Source organism: Phalacrocorax aristotelis, chromosome 4 (genome assembly GCF_949628215.1).
Source record: "Phalacrocorax aristotelis chromosome 4, bGulAri2.1, whole genome shotgun sequence".
NCBI lineage: Eukaryota > Metazoa > Chordata > Aves > Suliformes > Phalacrocoracidae > Phalacrocorax > Phalacrocorax aristotelis.
In genome coordinates this window covers 74229914-74251269 of record NC_134279.1, presented here as the reverse complement: position 1 = coordinate 74251269, position 21356 = coordinate 74229914, and the positions used below count along the sequence as shown (strand labels likewise).

The following is a 21356-nucleotide window of genomic DNA, read 5'->3' as shown; positions in this document are numbered from 1 at the left end:
GCACTCCGGATGTGTCTCACTAGTGCTGAGCAGAGTGGAATGATCACCTCCCTTGACATGCTGGCAGTGTTCTGACTAATGCAGCTCAGGACTACTTCCAACTTTATCAGCTAATCAACCCATATTCCTGCTTTTTTCTATATGCTTGGAAAATTGTGGAAAACGATAATCCAATCTGATTTTTTTTATAGTGGGGTAATTAACTGTCTAGTAATGATTAAATGCTGTCAAAGTTCCTATTCCTGTCTGTTCTAGGTTATTTGTATCAGTATCTTGCTTGTCACTGATAGTGAACATTAGACATCTGTATAGTACGAAATGCTGTCAATTTGTATGGCATTCTTAACTAAGTGCTTTTACTTCACTACAAGGTTTTTCCATTGGTATTAGATGAAAATTCTGTGGATGGTCTGAAAATATTAATTGATGCATGCAAAATGAAATATTAATGATTACTAAGAAAAAAGGATGGGGGAAATAGCTGACTTTTTTTCTGTCTGTAGGTTGAAATTTTTAATTTTCTTACAGGCTGACCAAGGTCCAAATGCTTGTGAATGTCACGTTTGCAAACAAGAAGCCTCAGGTCTAACAGCCTCTGCACTTGCAACTGGACGCTTGCCTGCTGGCCACCAGTTTATGAATCCTGAAAAACCTGCACATCCTGCACTTCATCTTTATCCTCACATCCATGGACATATACCATTGCATACAATTCCTCATTTGCCTCGTCCACTTATCCATCCCACCTTGTATACAGCCTCTCCCTTTACACACAATAAGGTAAGCCTGAAAAAGGAGATGGACGCATCCTGGTCCCAGGAAAAATACACTACACCGGTATAAACCAGCATGACTGAGTATCAAAGAAACCATGAAAGTTGCTTTAAATTGTGGTCTGTTTATAGTAGTCCTTTTGGAGCGAGTAGGGGGAGGTAGGGAACAGGACAGATTCAGAACTGGTAGAAGGTTCATACAGCAAGACTAAGCGTAGCTTTTGTTGGAAGACTGAAGATTTCCTTACTGTAGTAATAAAGAACGTGGAGTCAAATAAGCCTTCAATGATGGCAACAGTAATGGGGCTTTAGTCAGTGTGATAGGACTAATTAAATCTTCATTTCTTATATATTGAAGGCCAAAATTTAATATTCCATTATGGCAATAATATTCTGAGGTTTCTAGTTCAAAATAGTAAAATTTTTTGAGACGATGGAGGCATAGCAGTGTATTTTTAAGTGTTTTTGTGCTTTGTGAGAACTTGTTTTTTTCGGAGGTTCTGCAAAATTTTTTTTACCCAGAACTTGTAAGTAATATATGAAAGAAAGATGTGGAGCAAGGATTGGGACCAAGGTGACTGCTTTTCAGAAGTATGAGTCAAAAGCAAGAATTACTGTTAATGTGGTGGTGTTTCACATAGTATTTAAATCAGTCAAACTGTGGGTGCTGTTGAAAGGGGCAAAGCCTTTGTAATTAGGCACATATTTCTGTCATCTCTCTTTCATCTGGTCCTGTGATCCTGTGGTTGCAAGGAGAGTAGATTAGTTCACTAAGATAGTCATCTTACTTACTGTCCTTAACATCCACTTTGGTTTTTCCTGTCTTACCAATGTCCCTTATCTTTGTTGCAGCGCACCAGTTCCTTAACCACAGTGTGCGAGCCTGCCATTTCTCAACAGCCCACTGCTGTTCTTCTGAAACCCCTAATTGTTGTACCCCACCTTCTGCCACCCTTCCAGAGCTCTCTTTATATCAAGCTGCCATTCATCTACGCAAGCTCCCATCCCTGATATCTGCTGTCTTTCCTTTCAGAAGACCTTTGTGTAGTGGAATATCTGCAGCATGCTGTCAAGCACATTGCAGAGTAGCAGGCTGCACTGAGTGGCTTTGTCATGTAGGCCAGATCTATTAGCTCTGGCACAGCACCTGAACCAGCTGGGCTCCATGTATTTATGCTATGCTGGAGCTAGAAAAACATATGTAGAAGCTGAAGCTTTAGGGAGCTTTTGCCTGTGAAGAGACAGCTGAATTCAGCAGAGCTAGTAGCGAATGAGCCCTGGTGGATCAGGCTTGGTTCATCATAGATAGGGTGTTCTGCCCTGTGAAGTGTTTCTCTGCACCCATGTATACAAGTTTTCCTTTATGCAGGATATTCTAGCCCCTCCCACCTTCACCATTAGTCAGATAGTGAAAATCCTTCTATATAGAAAAAGGAGACTGGGTATATAAGCAGTTTGCTAGGCCATGAGTGTGTAGACTTTCATGTCTGAAATGGCATTGGACTCTGCTGATATTTGTAATATCTATATCTAATTCTGCATAGCTTTTAATTGCATCAAATCTAGTGCAAAAATAGAACAAGGAAAAGTAAACTTAGCTTTTTAAAGGTGACAGTAATTGAATGTGATGCTTACATTGTACAAGGTCTCTGGGAGAAAGTTACATTTTAGAATGTGAATAAAGAATTCCAGCTAGAAGAAATGGAGTGAGCCAGAACAACTTGCCTCTATAAAACAAGAAGTGTGTGTTCCCTTTTTTCCCCAGTTGCTTCTTAGAATAAAAGGGTGTATTCCTTGCCTGTTAAGTTTTAAGTCAGGAACCTGTTAATACCTGGAGGTGAAAAAAGCAGAAGATGATAATCAGCTTTAAAATTAAGTTTTCAAATAAGTGTGTTCTTTTTTTCTTACTGAGCTTATATTCAATCTTGAAGTGTTGTAATCCCTTTATCACAATTGTCTTATATGGTAATGATTATCATGTCCCAGAAGATTGGTTTTGGCAGCTTGGGCTTTGAAAGGTAATAATTCCTAACAACTTCTACGTTCATACAAACAGTCTTTTTAATTAAAAATAAGGACCTACCAATATATATTAACGCAAGTATTTTTGGAGAAACATTTTTTTGTATTCAGCAGTTAGCTGAGTCTAAAAGCAATGTTTGTGATTATGAAATATATACATACAATCTATGTAATATCTGCATTAAAAATCAACAAACCAGTCTTTTTATAATTCTGGGAAATAGTGTTTATTATGCTTTTTATAATGCCTTTCACAATTGAAACACTATGATTTGAATATTGCTGTTGGAGTTGACTGTGTAAGCAAACAGAATATTAATGAGGAAAATACTCTTTATTTTTGTAGGCATTGCCACCAGCTCCAGTTCAGAATCATACAAACAAGCATCAAGTGTTCAATGCATCTCTCCAAGATCATATTTATCCAAGCTGTTTTGGGAGCACTCCAGATTGGAATAGCTCTAAATTTATAAGTCTTTGGGGATCAGAGATGATGAATGACAAGAACTGGAATCCTGCTACATTTTTGCCTGATACAATTCCTGGTGAGGGTTTGTTACTACTTCACACTGACTAGTTAAAAGCCTTATGTTTTGAAATGGAGTGTGGCACTCTTTTCCAGGAATGGTAGTTGTAGGTTTCATCATCATGATTTTGAGACAGGATTGTGGCAGAGATCTACTGCCACTTCTAATCTGGTAGGTCTGAAAATTGAAAAATAAATTCCTATGTACTGGGGAGAGGATGCTAAAGGCAAAAGAATATGGCACTACTTTTCACCTACAGTCATTGTAGAGGTATTTTTGCCTTCAGAAGTTTAGAGTTGCAAAGAAATGGGAATTAAGGAGAACCTTAAATAACTTTTGGTCTTCTGTCACACGGGACTCCTCTTCTACAGAGTCGTAAGAGCACTGTAACATGGTAATACATCCTACTTATAATGGGCAAAGATAACTGCATTGTCATTCAAAAAGATGGAGGAATTAATCTAGGAAAAATTAGAGCCAGAAAGCCTTTGGAAGTACTAATGGTTAAAGTGAAAGAGAATAGAAGAGAAATAGCAACATGTATAGATATATAACTTTCCTTTCACATCATAGAAAATATTAAAAAGCCTCATTTTATTTGATTTTTTTATGAAAAAGGAAGCTTGGGTTTTTGTGTTGGCTTTCTTCAGACTGATCTTCTACTAACTTGTGTCAAGCTACTACAGTGATATTCAAAAGGAAAGCCATTAAAAACCTCCAGAATGCTTCCCTGGTAGCATAGTGCATTCATTTACAAATGTGGTAATGGGTAGCTGTTCCACCAGATGGATAGCAGCAAGCTTGTGTGAAGGTATGTCAGAAAGGTGTTACTTTAGTTAGCTGGAATTACCGATAAGTAAAGCTAAGATTTATGATGTTATATTGATAGGAGGATATGCTGTTCCTGCTGGACTTCAGATATTGAAGCTTCTATACTTAGCATATAGAATGGTGTCCCATTTTAATTTTTAAATTATAAGTGGATAAAGGTATCTGTAGCATCTTTGCCACTTGTTAACTCACATTTTTTAGTGTTTTTAAAATAGTAACTTTAAGGTTTGACTTCTGCGCTGAGACTTCTTAGCACTTTCTGTTACAGCTATATTATTGGGGGGGGGGAAGAGTAGGATCACTTCATAATCCAACCAAGCCAACACTAGATGCTGACAAGCAAGGATATATTGTTAAATTTCTGAATGTTTAATTCTAAATGCCATAAAGACATTTCTGTAGTTCTGTGATTCTTAATTATTTTTTTGTGTGTGTTTCAACTGAAGGGAGCGATATATTAGCACCAGCGCTCTCCGAAATAAGACCTGAAGCACTTCCTACTACATCTAGCAATGAAGCAACAGCAGTTACTGACAGCAAAGAGAAAAAAAATGCTGCAAAGAAGAAATGTCTGTACAATTTCCAGGATGCCTTTATGGAAGCTAATAAAGTTGTCATGGCAACCTCTTCTGCCACTTCTTCTGTCTCCTGCACAGCTACTACAGTGCAGTCAAGCAGCAACCAATTCAAAGTATCATCCAAGAGACCTTCATCAATAGGTAAGGATTTGTAATCCATGTACAGCTTAGTAACTGACTCAAGTACATTTAGCTAGCCATATTTATATGTGTTTATTTTAATAATATTATATATCTTGATGTTTTTTGTTACTTGCTGTTCTTACAACTCCTGAGCTGTAGTCTCTGTACTCCTGGATTAAAGAACTTTGTGGAAGACCTTGATGTTAGAGTTTGGGACTGAATAGAAAGGTGTTGAATACTACCCCGTTTTTATAGAAGCTGAGAACACCCACTTTGCATGAGTACTTTGCATGATTGTTTGGGTAGTTGATGGACACTCATTATTTAGTTATAATTTTAAGTGGTTTCTTTTTCCCACAATTTAGGTGAGGTGTTCCACAATATTAATAAAGAGGACCATAGACATTCTGCACCAGTTGCACCACGAAATAGTCCCACCAGTTTAGCATCCCTCCCTTCACTGTCTCCTGCTGCACTGTCTCCAGCCTCCACACCACATCTTCCAAATCTTCCTGCCCCTTCTTTCCCCAAAACTGCTGCAACAGCCCCTGGATTTGTGGATCCTCATTCAGGTCTTTGTCCTACTACAGTTGCACCTCCTACTTCAACCACAGACAGCTCTGTAAGTGCCCCACCAAGTGTCTGCAGGTAAGTTGTTTGTTGTTGTTTTATAGGAGAATGGGAATTAAAATACAGATAGCTTTTTTCCTCATTTGCTGTGGTGTGAAAGAAGAGCTGTCTGTTGAGCAAATGAGACTGAGTTCTGATACTTAGTCCATAATTTGGTGTGAGACTCCACAGATATAACTTCCATTGCAGAATCTAGTTACTGAGTTAGAGGCTTAAAAGCCAATGTTTGCTCACTTCTAGAAATGTGGCCTGGGGTAAATAAGTCAAGCTGGATTCTTTTTTACTCTGTCATTGTCAGTCGTGATTGCTGCTGCTGCTGAAACACAAACCTGTTGTATAATGTATCTGTGTTCTGTCATTTTGGCATTACATGGCAAGCAGGAATGAAAACCTGTGAAAACTTAGTCTCTAGTCAGATTTAGCTCTAACTATGAAAAGGTCATATGTGGTCTTGAAACCTGCCACATAGTAACACATTTTCCTGATTGTACTTAAGACTTAAGTGTCAGTCCCACCACTTATACAGTGGTTGTAGTGTGGAAGGATGTTCTGGTTTCTGAAGGTTTTCAAAGGTCGTGGAGGTTGGGAGAAGTTTGGTGGAACTGTCTTCTGGCACTGTTACGTATTGTGGCAGACTGACAATGGTGCCAGCTCTTTGGTATGTCTGAAGAGCGTAGCCATAACAGAAAAGCAATTGAGTCATTGCTCTAAGTACTCTGTGACCTGTACTGTGGGCTGGGTCATGGTTGCTATCACCGTAGTCTCCTGGCTACTGCAGTAGTTTTCAGAAGATGGGGTGACATTTAGGCAGTTAGATGACTGCATACCTGAAGGGCATTTAAAAATGCCCTTATTTCTGTTATCAACTGGTTTTATTGATGATATCACAAAATAAGTAACTGTCATGCTTGAGAACTTACTGCAATTTTGTAAAGAAACTTTCTTACCTAGTGCAGGGAGAGAATTGAATATAGGCTATTTAATACAATAGAAATCTAACTTTTATCATCATCTCCAGGTGCTAACATGATAAAGTACTTTTAATTGGTAAGGAACGAACTGGGAGAGAACCAGAAACAATTACTGCAGTCTGTATGAATCAGTCATGCTATAACGGGAAAAATTCTTTATGCTCCAGTCTTTTGATCTAGCAACTGAGTGAGAAAACTAATGAAGCCCTGATTTCTATGGAATCGCTTCTGTTACCGTAGCACAAGCTATCCCACCTTGCCACTGGGTGCTGTAAGGCTAACTCTCAACAGGCAAGAAGCAGTGATGCCAAGGCTGACTAGTCAGAATGTTTGCACTGACTGGCAGTATCTCTTATTATGTGTAACCGTTTTCCATGCCTTTTCCCTGAGTAGGATACTGAAGTTGAACAATTTTTCATTCTGTCCTGGTCGCTAATTTTTGAAAAACTTATGGGGGTGGGGGTGGGGGGTTGAGGGGGTGGGTAATGTTAGAAAGAAGATTCACTTACAGTTTGCGGATAAGACAGATTATGGCCTGTTTTCAACTTTGTAATATAAGAACAAATAAATACTAGAGCTAAATAAGTGGATTTTTAAAAAATATTTTCTACTTTTGAAGCAAAATCACATCAGTTTTGGAAGAACTGGACATTAGATACGTTGGGTGCATAGTTATGCAGAACTCTGGAGGGAATAAACTATGAACCTGTTTTTTTAAGAGACATGCTAGTATTTCCCCTTGAAAATGAAGGTGCAAACAGCATAATGGGAACATTTTGGTTTTAGCTGACCTTAAATAAAAAATTCAAGAGATGTAAAATCTATCTAAACCCAGTAGGTGTTAGAAAAAAGTTGAGTACTTTGCAACTGCACAGCTCTCTTCAGAGCACAAGTGATGAGATGGGCAGCAGTTTCAAAACCATTCAATTTTACAAAGCTAAAATCACTACTTCTGAAACTATCTTACCTGTTTAAAGCCAAGAAGAGCAGTTCCAAAACTCATTCTCTAGGCTGCTCGTTCAGTGAGTCAGTAAATGGGTTTCTCCCAAATCACTTTCCCATGTGTCATCTTACCTTGCTGCTTGGTTTTGAGCATCTCTATTTGAAAGCTACCGGATGAAGCCTTTAGGATTTGATGCATCACTGGTGGCTGATATCCTAGTTTGAGAATCATTGGTCCTGGTAGATGTACGTATGTATGTCATTTTTTCCAAATACTTCGTTTTTATAAGCTTTTTCTTCATTTAACATAGTGATCCTGATTGTGAGGGCCATCGCTGTGAGAACAGTAACACGTATGATCATCAACAGTATGATGGAGAAGAGAGCCAAGACGAAGACAGCTGTTCAGAGCACAGTTCCAGTACCTCAACATCCACGAATCAAAAGGAAGGAAAATACTGTGACTGCTGTTACTGTGAGTTCTTCGGCCATGGAGGAGTAAGTTGTTGGATTTAAAATTTTTTTATTTGCCTTTTTTGTCACTTACTCGTCATTGCATGTGATTTATCAGACTGCAACTAAGGGGGTGGCATTGGAGCTCACTCAAGTGAAGTAGTAAAAGGAGCATGGTCAGAAAGTAATTTTCCTCTTTGAGATGAAGAATTGAAACAAACCTTTCCAGCTGAAAGCAGTGCAAGAGCAATAAAAATGACTAAAAGATTTAGGAAGCAACTGACTTGGATAATACACTGTTTGACTGAAACTGCAAACAAGGGCATGGAGATGCAGATACGAAACACAATGCAAGGATTCAACTTACAGGATTGTTAGCAAGCTAATGATGCGACTCTGCTGGAGGTATGGTGGCCCACTTCAGTGCAGGGTAATCAAGTCTTCACAGTTACGGTCCAGAGGCCCATGTAGCCAAACCCAGAACAGACTTCATAGAAAATGGAAACAGCAGCAAATGTCTGCTCCTTTCCAATATTCAAATGTGGTGTACCAATTACAAAAGAATAGGGCAATCTCCTTTCTTGCCTTTAAAAGCATTTCTTTGTTGTCTTACTTGTGCATTCCTCCACAAGATCAGTCATTCTTTTAGTTGGAAAATGCAGTTCACAAGCTAGCACCAAGTTTGACTGGTCTGTTTGCCTGTTAAATCCCATCTTTAGGTACACACACAACAATGAGGAGTTTGATATTCAGATTTGGAGCTTCCAAGTTATTTGACAGTCTCAAAAATTTCAAAATCTCAAAAGTATTAGGTCAGTGAAATATTTACATTAAGTCACTAAATTTTTGTCTTGTGTTCTTCAGCCTCCAGCTGCACCAACCAGTAGAAATTATGCAGAAATGCGAGAAAAGCTTCGTTTACGTCTAACAAAAAGGAAAGAGGAACAGCCGAAGAAACCAGATCAGATCTCTGAAAGGGAAAGTGTTGTTGACCACCGAAAGGTGGAAGACTTGCTACAATTTATAAACAGCTCTGAAACCAAACCAGTAAGCAGTTCTCGGGCAGCCAAGCGAGCCAGACATAAGCAAAGAAAGGTAAGACATAAAAGTAGGTCTAGCCTAGACATATGTTTTTGAATCTGTGCGCTCTCTGTAAGTATACCGCTGTATACTGACTTTATAATAATGGTGTAATAGTTCTGTGTAGCTTGTGGTACACTGCCCGTTTGTATATGCACAGCTAGCTTACCTGTTCTAATGCTGCCTGAGGAGTTATGTAGTAGACTGGGAAGATTCTTCACAAGGTCGTTGTCATGTGTTTTGTTGCAAGTCAGGTTTATATTGGAATTTCCTACACTTGAGAAAGCTATTTGTAAGTGTCAGAAATATTAAGAATTCGATTGTTTTGTATAATTGACACTTAAAAGTCAGGGAAGTTAGAAAATTAGTGTTTCTTTATTGGGATAATAGTTATGAAAAAGTATCTCTGTAAGGAAGCCAGGAAACATAAGGTCAGTGTTTTTTGAGAGCAGAGAAGTCAAGATTGCATATTTTTAGAATGATTGCACTAGGCACCTTTCTGTCCTGATTGAAAGAAGTTAAGCACTGTGCCACATGATGATGATGATACAAAGGGCTGTCCCATGCTGGGGTGAAGTGGCAAGCTGCAGAGAGGGTCCAGGAAAGAAGTTGTTATAGGTTGCTTTCAAATGGAAACTGGCAAAAACATTTTTAAAAACCTCTGAAGTATAACAGTGAAGTTACTTTTTGAAAACAATATTTGCTGAGTTAATAGAGGATTTTTTTAAAAGTTTTTAAGAACAAGCAAGAAATTGGCTTTTCTTACTGCAGTTCAAGTATCAGCCTTAGGTATAAAGTCCGAAGTACAATGAGATTGATTCCTGAATGTTTTTGAATTCTGGTAAATGTGCTGTATGACCGCACTGTAAATATTTCTTGTTTGTGTATTTGCTTGCTGGCACTGATTCTGCATTCTTTAAATGCTTCCGTAGGTCTGGAAGACCTGATGTTCACAAGTTATATTCTTTATGTTCATGTTGTAGCACTATACAGCAACTTGAGGGCTGGGTTACTTAAAATTAAAATTCATTTTGCTCTTGCAATGCAGTTTGAGCATAACAAGTGGAAGGTTCTCATAAGGTTTTTTGCATGACTTCTATAACTGAGAAAGTAATCCCATACAGGCACTTCTAAATGTGCAAGAAAATAAATGGACATGACTGTTCTCAGTGTACAACTTTCTTTCATTTTGCTAATGATGCAAGGTCAATGCTGTACAGTAGAGTTTAGGCATTTGCAGTAATGGCTGGAAAAAAATCCCTTGCGTCTTTGTTTCATGTGGTTAATGAACTTATGGCTGACAAAAGAGAACTTTACCCCCCCCTTATTATTTTTGATAGCTTTTAGTGTAGCTTTAATGTGCTTAGTGTTTTGCTGTAAAATATTTTTAATGCTTGCTCTTCCTAATGTTCATGAACACTGAAACAGAGCAACTCTGCTACCACAGCAAGAGAATGGGTAAATGATACAACATGATGCAGACGTGAGTTACCTTAGTAATACACGCAGTTGTTGAGAATGAAACCGAATGTTTTGTTTTCAGTAGGTCTTTGTGGTTGTAGAAAACTTAGTTATGGAGTTAGCCTTAGCAGTAGCAAAGAGAAGATCAACAGTCAGTATTAACAACAGTCAAATATGTTACAGAAATATAGAAAAGATTTTAACGTACTTTAAAGGTCAGCTTTTGTATTAATAGTTATTTGCTTGCTGTGCAGGCTTCTGGATTAAGTATGTTCATATGTTAACATCCTAGGATTTAAAATGTTCATAGAGAAAAGTAGTGATAATCCCTACAATGTTAATTTCCAAAGTATTTGTCACCTTCAATAAGCCTGTTTTTCTTTTGCAGCTTGAAGAAAAAGCTCGACTTGAAGCAGAAGCCAGGGAGAGGGAGCACCACCAGTTGCTTGAGGAACAGAGGCGGCGAGAGGAAGAAGAAGAAGAGAGGCTGAAACAAGAATTACAAAGGCTTCAAGAACTTCAGCAGTTGCGGGCTGTAAAGAAAAAGAAGAAAGAACGAACAAGTAAAGACTGTCAGAAGGTGGACATGCTTACTCGCAACTGCCAGGCAGTGAAGGAATCTGTCCCAAATGCACCCGAAGACATTCAGAATGGTACACTTGAGCAATCAGAAAAGATAGAAACCTCTTCTGGTTCACTGTCAAGACACGTGAATCATACAGAACAGAGGCCGGTTTCAGAGACAGGCTGTGAACTATCCAATCCTGTAAACACTAGAGACTCAAAGCTGCTTTATCAGAAAGATGGGAGTGTAAAGCAGCATGAGCCCCTCTCATTTCTGCTTGATATTATGCATCAACATAAAGAAGGAAACAGCAAACAGAAACTAAAGCAGATAAACAAACCGTGTGCTGAACAAGTGAAAAAGCCTGTTGAATCCTCCAAAGCAGCTGAGATTCAGACTAAACCCAGAAACCAAATAGAATCCAAAGCAAAAGCAGCAGAGCTCCCAACACTTGCAGAACCTAAAAAAGAGGAGAAGAAATTAAACAACAACAAAAAACAGTTGAACCATGTAAAGGAAGAGAAAGCACCTGTAACAAGTGAATCCCCTTCACCAAGTGAACAGCAACAAAATAATAAGATAATACTTGCAGATTCTCCTCAACCAAAAGGCAAGAACAAGAAAAACAAGAAGAAAAAAGGGGACAAAGTCAATAATTCCATTGGTAAGCATGTAAGAAAGTTTAAGAATTCAGGTTGGTTTTTTATTGTTACCATTTAGGTCTTGTTACCTAATTGTTACCGTTAGGCTTGAAATCTTTTATCTTCAGTCATTCCTGCCAATGTAAATTAGAGAAACAGGAAAAACTGGTGTCAGGAAAACTCAAGTAATTGTAATTATAACTATTAGGAGATGCATATAGTTTTAGTAAAGAGATGTGGGATACTTTAAAGAATGAATAAACTAGCATATGCGGCTGGTTTTGTATGGGTTTTTTTTCAGTTAAGAAAGCCAGTCTCTGCTGTAAAGCCTATCTTGCTTAAAATAAACACTTAAAATAAATCAGTATGCTGAAATCTATTCTGAACTTCTTTAAAAGCAAGTTTGTTTCTCAAACAGCATTAAGAGTATAGTTTGAAGGTGGTCTTGCTCTTTGAGCATGGAAAATAAAGGGTTTCTGCAGCCAAAGAATGATCATTCATGCATAAATATGCATTTTTCTCAGTGGTGATAATTCCTTTTGTATATTAATTACATTAACAGGTGAAGTAAATACAAAAATTTATTTATTTGCAGAGTGAAAACTTAGCAGGATGTTAATTAGTTGATAATATTGAGTGTTTTCTCCACATGAATATTAGTTTGTGCTAATAAGCAGATTTTTTTTACCTGCTAGAAATAATAGAAGCATAGAACTCTGAGCTGACTCACACAAGTTGCACTTGCATAATTTTCTTCCCAACGTATTTTTTTTGTTTTCCTGAAAACATCTAACATCTAATACCAGAGCTGAGAAGTGGATGGCTTTGTCAGCATGCTAATCTAACTGCCATTCTTAAGCACCAGTTTATTCTTGGACATGCTTGGTCCCTACTGGGACCGCTAATTGGGATGGCAGTTTTGTGGTACAGACATCTGTCTGCTCGGAGCACCCGGTCATTCCCCTGGGATCACCCAGTAGCTGAGTGGCAACAGTGCATACATTAAATGTCTGTTCACCAGAATTACTTATTGTTGCAGTTCACGCTGCCGTTCTGTTGGGTAAGCATGTTAAGATACGTGACCTTAGTCCTTAGGCAGTCTCTGCCAGTGTTTCAGAACACTGATGTTTGTGTTTCAGAATACTTAGGTTTATGAAGCTTTGTTACAAAAATGTAAACAAAATTCCTGGTTGTTGCAAGGACTAGGTGTAGAGCCCAGCTTTGTTTTTGTGGTTTCATGGTTGGGTTGACTCAGCCCACCAATCTTTCCTTTTAACTCTCATGTTCATTTCCATTGCGTGTCAGTCAAGCAGTGATACAGCATTGAACCCTTTTCTCTGATACCTTATTTCTTTTGCTTACTGTGATGTGGTGTGTTTCTCTTAATTTACTGGGAAAAATGTACTCCAGTCATTGGAGTAAGGCAGAACTCTAGAATTAGAAGCAGAAAGAGAAGACTGGAGACATTTAAAGGAGAAACCGTGGTGGTGGGTGGAATGTGTTTGCTGTAGGAGAATTTAGGTAGCTTCCTGCATCTTTTCCTCCTCCCTGCCCCTCACCATTGTTTTCTGTTGCTTAAATCAAGTATAAATGTGGAAAAAAAATAGAGACATGTTTCTGAATTTATAGCGAGATAATCGTGCTGCTCTCTGAAGAGTCAGGACTGGATCGCCGCTTTGAATAGTTCTGACTCTAGAACTACAAGAAAGATACTGTAATATACGGTTTTTCATTTAGCTATAACTTCTTAAAGACATAAGGTTGATGTGCCAAATTAGCAAAGGCACAAAAAATCCACCTGGGAAAAAAGTTAGAACGAGGGTAATTGTCACCCTCTGTTCATGTTCTTTCAATGTTTGGTGGTTTTTTTATTTGAGTTTTAAAATGAAGTGTTACGGCAGTGGACATTATTGCTTTTGGTGTGATCTCTGTTTCTTAAAGAAATTTCTTCTGGCAAGGTATTTTAACTCCTTGCTGTGAAGAGGCTGAAGAAAACTAGTGGTATAGGGAAGCCCTGTGTTTATAGGGCTTTCTGGTTCTTCAGAAGTCAGTCGCGCAGCAAAGATGTGCAACTTTTGAACTACCAGGAATGCCTTTAGAAGAGAGTTGTTTGTTCTTGTAATCTCAAGGATACTAGATAATCTCAAGGACTCTAGACAGTCCTGATGTGTACTAGATGCTTTCAGTTAGTTTCTTTGTCTCACCCTGAAGCTGCTTCAGAAATGAGATTGGAGTATTTATGTAGTAAGAAAAGAGACTAAGAGAAAAATGCTCAAATTAGTTTCTACAAAGATATATACTTTCTGAAGCTTTTTTTTTTAAAGTACAGAAGAGAACCATACACTGAGGCAGTATGACATACCAACAGACTTCAGAAAGACTTTGTTGCTATAGCTGAGGCCTAAATTCAGGCCATATTAAAACATGTTAAAAAACAGTTTTAAAAAAATTCCTAATTGTAGGTAGCATGACTTAGACCCTTGCAGACACAGCCTGATGATCATGTCCCAGGTGGAGTACAGCAGCTCTACAAATGCAAAATTCTTGCAATATTTTTCTTTATAAGCATCATTTTAAGATGTCTCTAAAGCTTCCTTTTTAGTAGTAAGGCCAACAAATTTCAGGCAGTCAAACGCTATTCATTCACCGTCTGATTCGTTGAGCCCTTTGTATAATTTGACCATTCTCATGTGTATTCCAGGTTTATGGCACCTTTTGCAACCCATCCAATCACTAAATTTACTGTTGATTCATCTCTTGCTTGTTCCCAGTGTAACTCTTTAAAGGCTGAGCAGAGGTACTAATACAGGGTTTTTAAGTGTCTTTCTAATTATAAGTTTGCATTAACTCAGCCTAAACATGAACAATCAATAGTCTGCAGAGTTCAGGCAGTTCTCCAGAAATGTGCAGCTCCAAGCTGCTGCTTCTCTCCTTCCCCCCTCCCTATGGAATCTAACACAGTATCATCCTTTTTCCTTTGTAGATGATGTGTTTCTACCCAAAGACATTGATCTAGACAGTGTGGAAATGGATGAGACGGAGCGAGAAGTGGAGTATTTTAAAAGGTAAAGTGCTGTAATCCCTACACATAAATCTGTTGTGCTTTTTTCCATATGCTGTGGTTAAAAAAAAAAAAAAACACAAACCCAACAGCACAACAAACAACACCGCCACCCCCCCACCCCCCCCACCCCCCAAAAAAACCAAACCAAACAACAACCAAACCCATAACAAGTTAATAAATAAGTCCTAGGAGAAAAGCCTGTGTTGTACTGTGTTGTAACACAGCAAATCCTGTTACAGCTGGCATGCTGAATACTATAATTACCAAAGCTGTAGATTTATGGGGACAGATCATAGCTAAGTAGCACAAATACAGAAATGAGTGCCAGAATCATATTTGTGTCCCCCAGGTTCTCATCAAAGCTTCCAGAATATTCACAGTTACCATTTTTTTTTCTATAAGCAAAGTTTACATTAATATTTCTTTTATTATCCACACAGGCTAAATATCAATTAGTGTTTGAAAAAAAAAAAAATTAAAAGCTATGTTAGGTGGTAAGTATTGAAGAAATAAAACTTTATTATACATTTCAGAACAGATATTTCAAACAGGGTTGTTCATGATGTTTGCTTCCTTGTTTATAGGAGCTTTTAGTTTGGAATTTTATGCTGTACATGAAGTAGAGATGGTAAAACTGTGGGATTTTAGCTTATGCCGGTCATAAAAAGGGGGTGCTTAGCACAGTGACAGTAAAAGAATAATATGAACCTGTGCTTGTGAAACTTTTTCTTCTGTGCATTGTAATTACTTTTGGGATTTATGCATCGCATTAGTTACCTTTAAATTCCTCAAATATGAGCAGACAGCTCATGTTTAAATAATATAGAAGGTGTTCTTCCATAATAATGAAATCGTTGCAAATTTGTGTTCTTTAATGGTGGCTGAGTGTGCTAGTTTCCCATGAATATGTCTAGTAAGCCTTTCATCATGATAGACAAATCTGAAATGTTATAAATCAGTTTCCTTCAATTGAATAATTTAGGAATCAACAGTAGTATTTCAGAAAGCAACTAAAGCCATTTGTTTAAAGGGTGGGTTTTATAAGAGGCTTTCGCTATGGATTTTCTAAACTTATATAGTTTTGATAGTTTATTTGCCTGGAACGTAATGTATGTCTGGGTCTTGCAAAGGACAGAGTACAACTGCATCTCTGTGCTGCTTATTAGTACTATACAAAATGCATATCGCTGTGATTGTTTAGGGGTTACAATGTACTAGAAGAGAGAATTTTCAAAAGTACATACTCTCTATTCTTAAAAATTATTTTTGAGTGGTGCCAATTAAAGGATTTAATTTAAATTTAAATGTAGGCTTTATAGGTGAAATGTGGCAAGTATCAGATAGTGCTGCTGTTGGTATAGCATAAGCCTTTGTCATGGGTTTCATGGAATATTCTTAGCTTCATTCAAGTTCGCAGTATCTGTAACAAGTTCACCAATATTCTACTCTCAATAGGACGAATGAAGCAGTGACTTCTGTTTGTGGAAGTGCAGCTGAAGTTTGGAGATAAACTTATAAAACCTGATTCCCAATAAAGAGTTAAAACTTTTAACTGTACTGTTTTATAATCAGTTCAGTAGTTGGTGTAATCTACTTCTTTACTGTCATCTGTTAAGTGTGTGTAACCATCCAATTTTTTTATGTATACCTGTTTAGAAATGGTGTCTGAAATGCCCAGATAGGTCCTCTTCTAGGGGAGAAACACAGCTACTTAATTCCATGAAGACACCTTTAACTTGTTTTCTATAATTTGATAGTTTTCAACATAATACTTAGAAGGCTAGCAACATCACTTGTTTTAAAAACCCTCCGTGGCCAGGAGCTGTGCAGACCTACTGAATTCATACTTTTTACTGATAGTTTGTTAATTCATCATCTGTTCTTCTTGCTTTCTAGTGGTGTAATAGATGGATACGTTAATTACACTCTGACTTCAGAATTAATTTTGCAAGCTACTGCTAGCTTTAGCATAGAAAGAACAGAATAAGTTTGGTTCTTCTAACCTTCCACTGTACCTTTCTATTTCACTCCTTCCGTGTCCTCCCCTTTTTCTAGCTTTCAGTTGTTAGAGAAGTTGTATAGCCTTCCAGAGAGGGGTATGCACTATCTCAATACTGTCATGCAGTATTTAGCCTAAACTTTGCCTTGGTAAAGGACTTCAGCGTGGATTAATTGTCACTGACACCTGCACATGCCAGCCTTTTTCAAAAGTTCTTCCATAAATTGTGTTCAGTGAAAGCAAAGAAGTAGAGTTTTATTCTAAAGTTGTTTTTTCCAGGCATATGGGCTACTTATCTGCTGTATTATAAACAATCCTCCTTTCAGGTCTTTGTCTCAGGCATAACTTTGCTGCATTCGGACGAGATGCAGCAGTGTCCTGTGCCATTGGTGCTTCTGCTTTGCACATAACCTACTGCTCACTCTTACTCTGTTACAAGGTTTTTTGGTAAATACAGCAATGTCAGCTTGGTTTCTAGTTAACATTCATCTAGATTCTGTGCTGCTAAATATGCCGCGTTCTTTGCTACTTCATTCACTTACTTTAAACACAACTGCATTATCAAGAGTAACTGGTTTATGATGCATCTGGGTGCTGGACAAGTGTTTCTTTTTTAGGTATGATTTTTAAAGAGGTTTTGTCTTTCTGAATGAGAGCTGCTTTTCAAAAGAGGGTAACAGCTGTGGTTTGCGTTTTAGGTATATTGGTTTCACTTTGTCGCTTTTTTCTTTTCAGGTTCTGCTTGGATTCTGCCAGACAGACAAGGCAGAGACTTTCCATCAACTGGTCCAATTTTAGCTTGAAAAAAACCACCTTTGCTGCACATTGAAATGACACAATATGGGGAGGGAACCCTGCAGGAATCAATGAACGACAACTCCACTTACCTGTCCTGCTGTGCTGAGAGCTTAACTGGTCTTGAGCCAGTGCTGCCTTGCCTTGTCCCCAGTGCTGTGTGGATCTGCACTGAACCCTTTGGCCTGATAATTCTTGCGGACTGAAAAATTGCCACTTTCTACCTGAATTTGTTAGCTTGTGTGCTTGTAGTCTGTGAGTGAGACTTACTTGATTGTAGCTGTATGCTGTTGGAGTTGGAACAATAGCTCTTTTCCATCTCCTTCTGAATGCCTTGGCCTCAAAGACTTTAAATGCTTAGGCTTGGGTGGAGGCCAAAATACTAGTTTGCATCATCTGCAGTGGCTCCTGTCACTTCTGCATCTAGCTATGTTTTGTCATTCTGACTCCTGACAAAGGAATGGACCTAGTCAGTTGTGCTTTCATCTGCTCCAGAATTCTCCTGACATGACTTCATGAAAAAGAGGCTCTTACGGGACAAGTATTTCCTCAGTTCTTTCACAATCTACTGTTTAAGAGTGTACAAGTTACGCTATTTGTGTTTTGATTTTTTTTCTGACTTGTAGCCAGCTTGTGTAAGAATACTTGCAGAATGAGAAAATTTAAAAAAGAACAGTACTCACACTATCAAATCTGTTATAGAGTGTATAATTGTATTAACACTGAAGCCTAACTGGCTACTTTTTTAACATATTGTTAAGTAATATTAAAATCATGTCTTTCTTTTTGAAAGATGGAATACATTAGTATGGCAGAAGACTTGTGTCTTGCTTTTTTCTGCTTGGGTGGGGGGGAGGGAAAAAAAGAAACATACCAAAAAAATAATGGTGGTCTAAACTAAATTTCGTCTTGTGTCAGAATTGGTCAGCAAATGCTACTTGATTTTAACATATACCTCTACCAACACTTGTTTGCCAGCTCACCTGATGGGGAAAAACTGCTATCTGCTAGAGCACGGACTCCTGCTGAACGCTAGAATAAGCCTGTGAATTCTGTGAATTACTGTAATGCTTCTATTTCAATAGATCATTTGTCAGAAACAAGGTAATAGAATAATTTCCAGTTTAATGTCAGTGCAGAAATTAAGCAGGTAGGCTCAGTGCTACTATCATGTAAATAGTTACCAATATAGTAGTGTTTTACAGGTTGCATAGTATTGTCCAGCATGGAAGAAAACTGATAATTTAGGATTTGGATCTGTGTAAAGATATTGCACTTGTAGAAGTTTTTCTGATCTTGCGCTATTTATTATTTATTCAGAATAGAGACAACAGAAGCTTTTTTTTACCTCTAGATGACTGTACTTACCCAGATTATACAGCAGTCTTCTCTGCTTTGGTTTTTTAAGAAAATAAGACTTCCACTTTGAAGGTGCATTGTCTTTTTAAATACATGCAAAGTCCACTAACGGCCTTTTCCAGAACCATTCCACATTTTTTTCTTCTACTTGTTAACACGTATTTTTCTGTGATACACCCGCTGGGCTTGGGACTGCTTTGCAAGACACAGAGTAATTACACTCAGCTTTGGACTTGAGAATGCTTAATGGATGATTGCTTCCATGTCCCCTGTGAGGCTCAGATGTAGCAGGAGGATTGGGTTGGCTACAGACCACCGAGGTACCTACAACTTTACGTCCCTCTTGTTGGTCCTGGAGCTCCTATCCCAGTGTGTGCTGCTGGTACAGAATATAGTTGCTCAACTTGTACCAAGCTATTGTAGGTAAATGAGCCCTCAGTCTCCTCTTGTAGAGGAGGGAATGACCCCAATACCTGTTCTCAAAATATAGTCCAGCGATGTAAATGGGTAAACTTCTATTATTCTTTTTCAGATTCAGGTTGAGGAAGGGATTAATAGCTTAGCCTCACTTTTTTCAGTGCAGTATTCTAATATATTTATTTGCTTGTGCTGGAGGAATAGCATCCCAAACTTAAAAACTATTATCTATGCCACTTAGCACCAACTGCCTCTGCAAAACTATGTGCTGTTGAAAGTACCTGCGTCAGTTAGTAGAGAAGAATGGACTTTGTTTCTTGGGATCATGGAGGCTTACACCTGTTGCAGCCCAAGTTAGATCTTAGTTATGTAGGAGTGGAGAGGCTGCTCATGTGGGACAGTGGCTGGGGGGGGGGGGTGGGGGGAAACCAAAACAAAAATGCTGTTAAAACAGCTGAAGCTGGATGTTTGTGTGGAATCCAGCTTTTCAGGCTTTTCCAGTTCTGAACCATAACACAAGGTGGCGGTGTATGTCATCACTAGTAATTTCACAGTGGGTGATCTCAGCAAATTGAGGCATGGGATGGAACAACTAGTTGATGTCACGCTGGCAAATATTGGTGCAGATCTCAGCTTCTCTAGCGTAGGAATGCTTTCAAAGTACTGAGATATTTAATGGTGCTAGAAAACTCATTTCATAGCATTTATTTTCACTAGTAAATGGGGAAGAAAGTTGGCTTTATTCTCTATTAACAAAGCTGTTCAAGGGTGATACATGAATGTCACGTGCTTCCCTTTATTTTGAAATCCTGGGTTAAGACAACAGAGTAGTCTTTTTGCATTTAAGGAGTAGATGTGTGTATTTGTAATATTTTTCAAAGATACTTATCTTATGTTCCATCATGGTATATCAGTATAACTGACGTGATCCCATGCACTACACAGAAAACATGAAGAATGGGTCTCCATGGATCTCCCTTTGTTGCATCTTGATGAGAACTTAAAGGCAAGTCATGTTTTTCGAAATTCATAATTAAGTTAAGATAAGCATGGACTGGTCTGGGAGCCAGGAGGTTTCAAAGTACTAGCTTCATTTCTACCACTTTTGTGGCCTTGGGCAAATGAGTTACTGTTATTCATTATAGTTTTATTACAGATTTGCTGAATTATGAGAAAGTTTCTCAATGCCTAAATAAGTAGCGATGTGAAGTCGGTTTAGATGCAACACTGTAACCTCATGTTGGAAACAGGTGTTCTGCACTGGTATTTGTGTAGTTCAGATGCGTTCAATCCAGATAAAATACTTTCAAAGGTAACTTCAAGTAGAGGAGACCTCCATCATGACTGAGTAAATTTGAGTTCTTCATGAGAGTTGGAAGAGGGGAGAATTCCACCTTTGAGAATGGGCTGCTTTGATAACTCTAGTGTAACTTGTCCCCCTATTCCTTACTCACCTTATCTTGTATGAAAGATTAATATCTAAGCTCTGGAGGTGACTGGTGGCATATCTACTTTAGGCCTGTCTGCTGATATCAGTGCTGCTGAATCTATGGTGTGGTACTTTTTCAGGCACTTCATGGAAGAGGGCATAATTGCACAAAATGTTTGTATCTTGAGCAGTGTTGATATTGGGTGCTCTAAGAGCTCTCTTACACAGGCATGTCTCATCTGTGCTCGGCATTCACTGTTGCTGCTTTCTGAGGTAATGTAACTGAGAGTTCAGAAGTCTCCAGCATGCTTTCTTGGTGTCGCATTGTTGGTACTTAAAACTGTGTAGCTGAGGTTCACCATGCTGGCAGCACAAATCTCACCATAGCCTGAGAAGAAGATTGATGTGTTGAAAATTAATTCACATAATGACTGTTGAGTGCGTAGGCGTTCACTATGCTCACTGCTGCTCAAAAGGGCTTTGCAGCTTGCTTTCTGTGTCAGTGAAAGGTTTGCTCGCCTTTACTTTAGTGTGGATCCTGCTGTATCACAATGGAGAAATTAATGCTTAATGTTAATTGGGGTAACTGTTTACACTAATAGTCACAATTTCAAACATTTCCCAGTACAAAAGGAGGTGTGCAACTTGTAGTTGAAGAAGCTATTCTTAAAAAAAAAAAATTCTCTACTTGCTGTG

The 21356-nt window shown here is 38.3% G+C and overlaps 1 protein-coding gene across 4 annotated transcripts in view; it reads left to right on the top strand.

The window, feature by feature from the left end:
* Positions 1–18272, top strand: part of FAM193A (family with sequence similarity 193 member A) — an 82477-nt gene extending 64205 nt beyond the window's left edge. For 3 of the 4 annotated variants that reach the window (XM_075092029.1, XM_075092027.1, XM_075092028.1), the window contains 9 exons: positions 529–780; positions 3142–3340; positions 4600–4872; positions 5220–5502; positions 7709–7895; positions 8715–8945; positions 10780–11620; positions 14581–14662; positions 17396–18272. In XM_075092029.1, the coding sequence (XP_074948130.1) occupies positions 529–780; positions 3142–3340; positions 4600–4872; positions 5220–5502; positions 7709–7895; positions 8715–8945; positions 10780–11620; positions 14581–14662; positions 17396–17489 (2442 nt within the window). In that variant the 3' untranslated portion in view covers positions 17490–18272. The remainder of the gene's footprint in view (positions 1–528; positions 781–3141; positions 3341–4599; positions 4873–5219; positions 5503–7708; positions 7896–8714; positions 8946–10779; positions 11621–14580; positions 14663–17395) is intronic. The other variant, XM_075092030.1, reaches the window with a different exon arrangement.
* The last annotated feature ends 3084 nt before the right edge of the window (positions 18273–21356 follow it).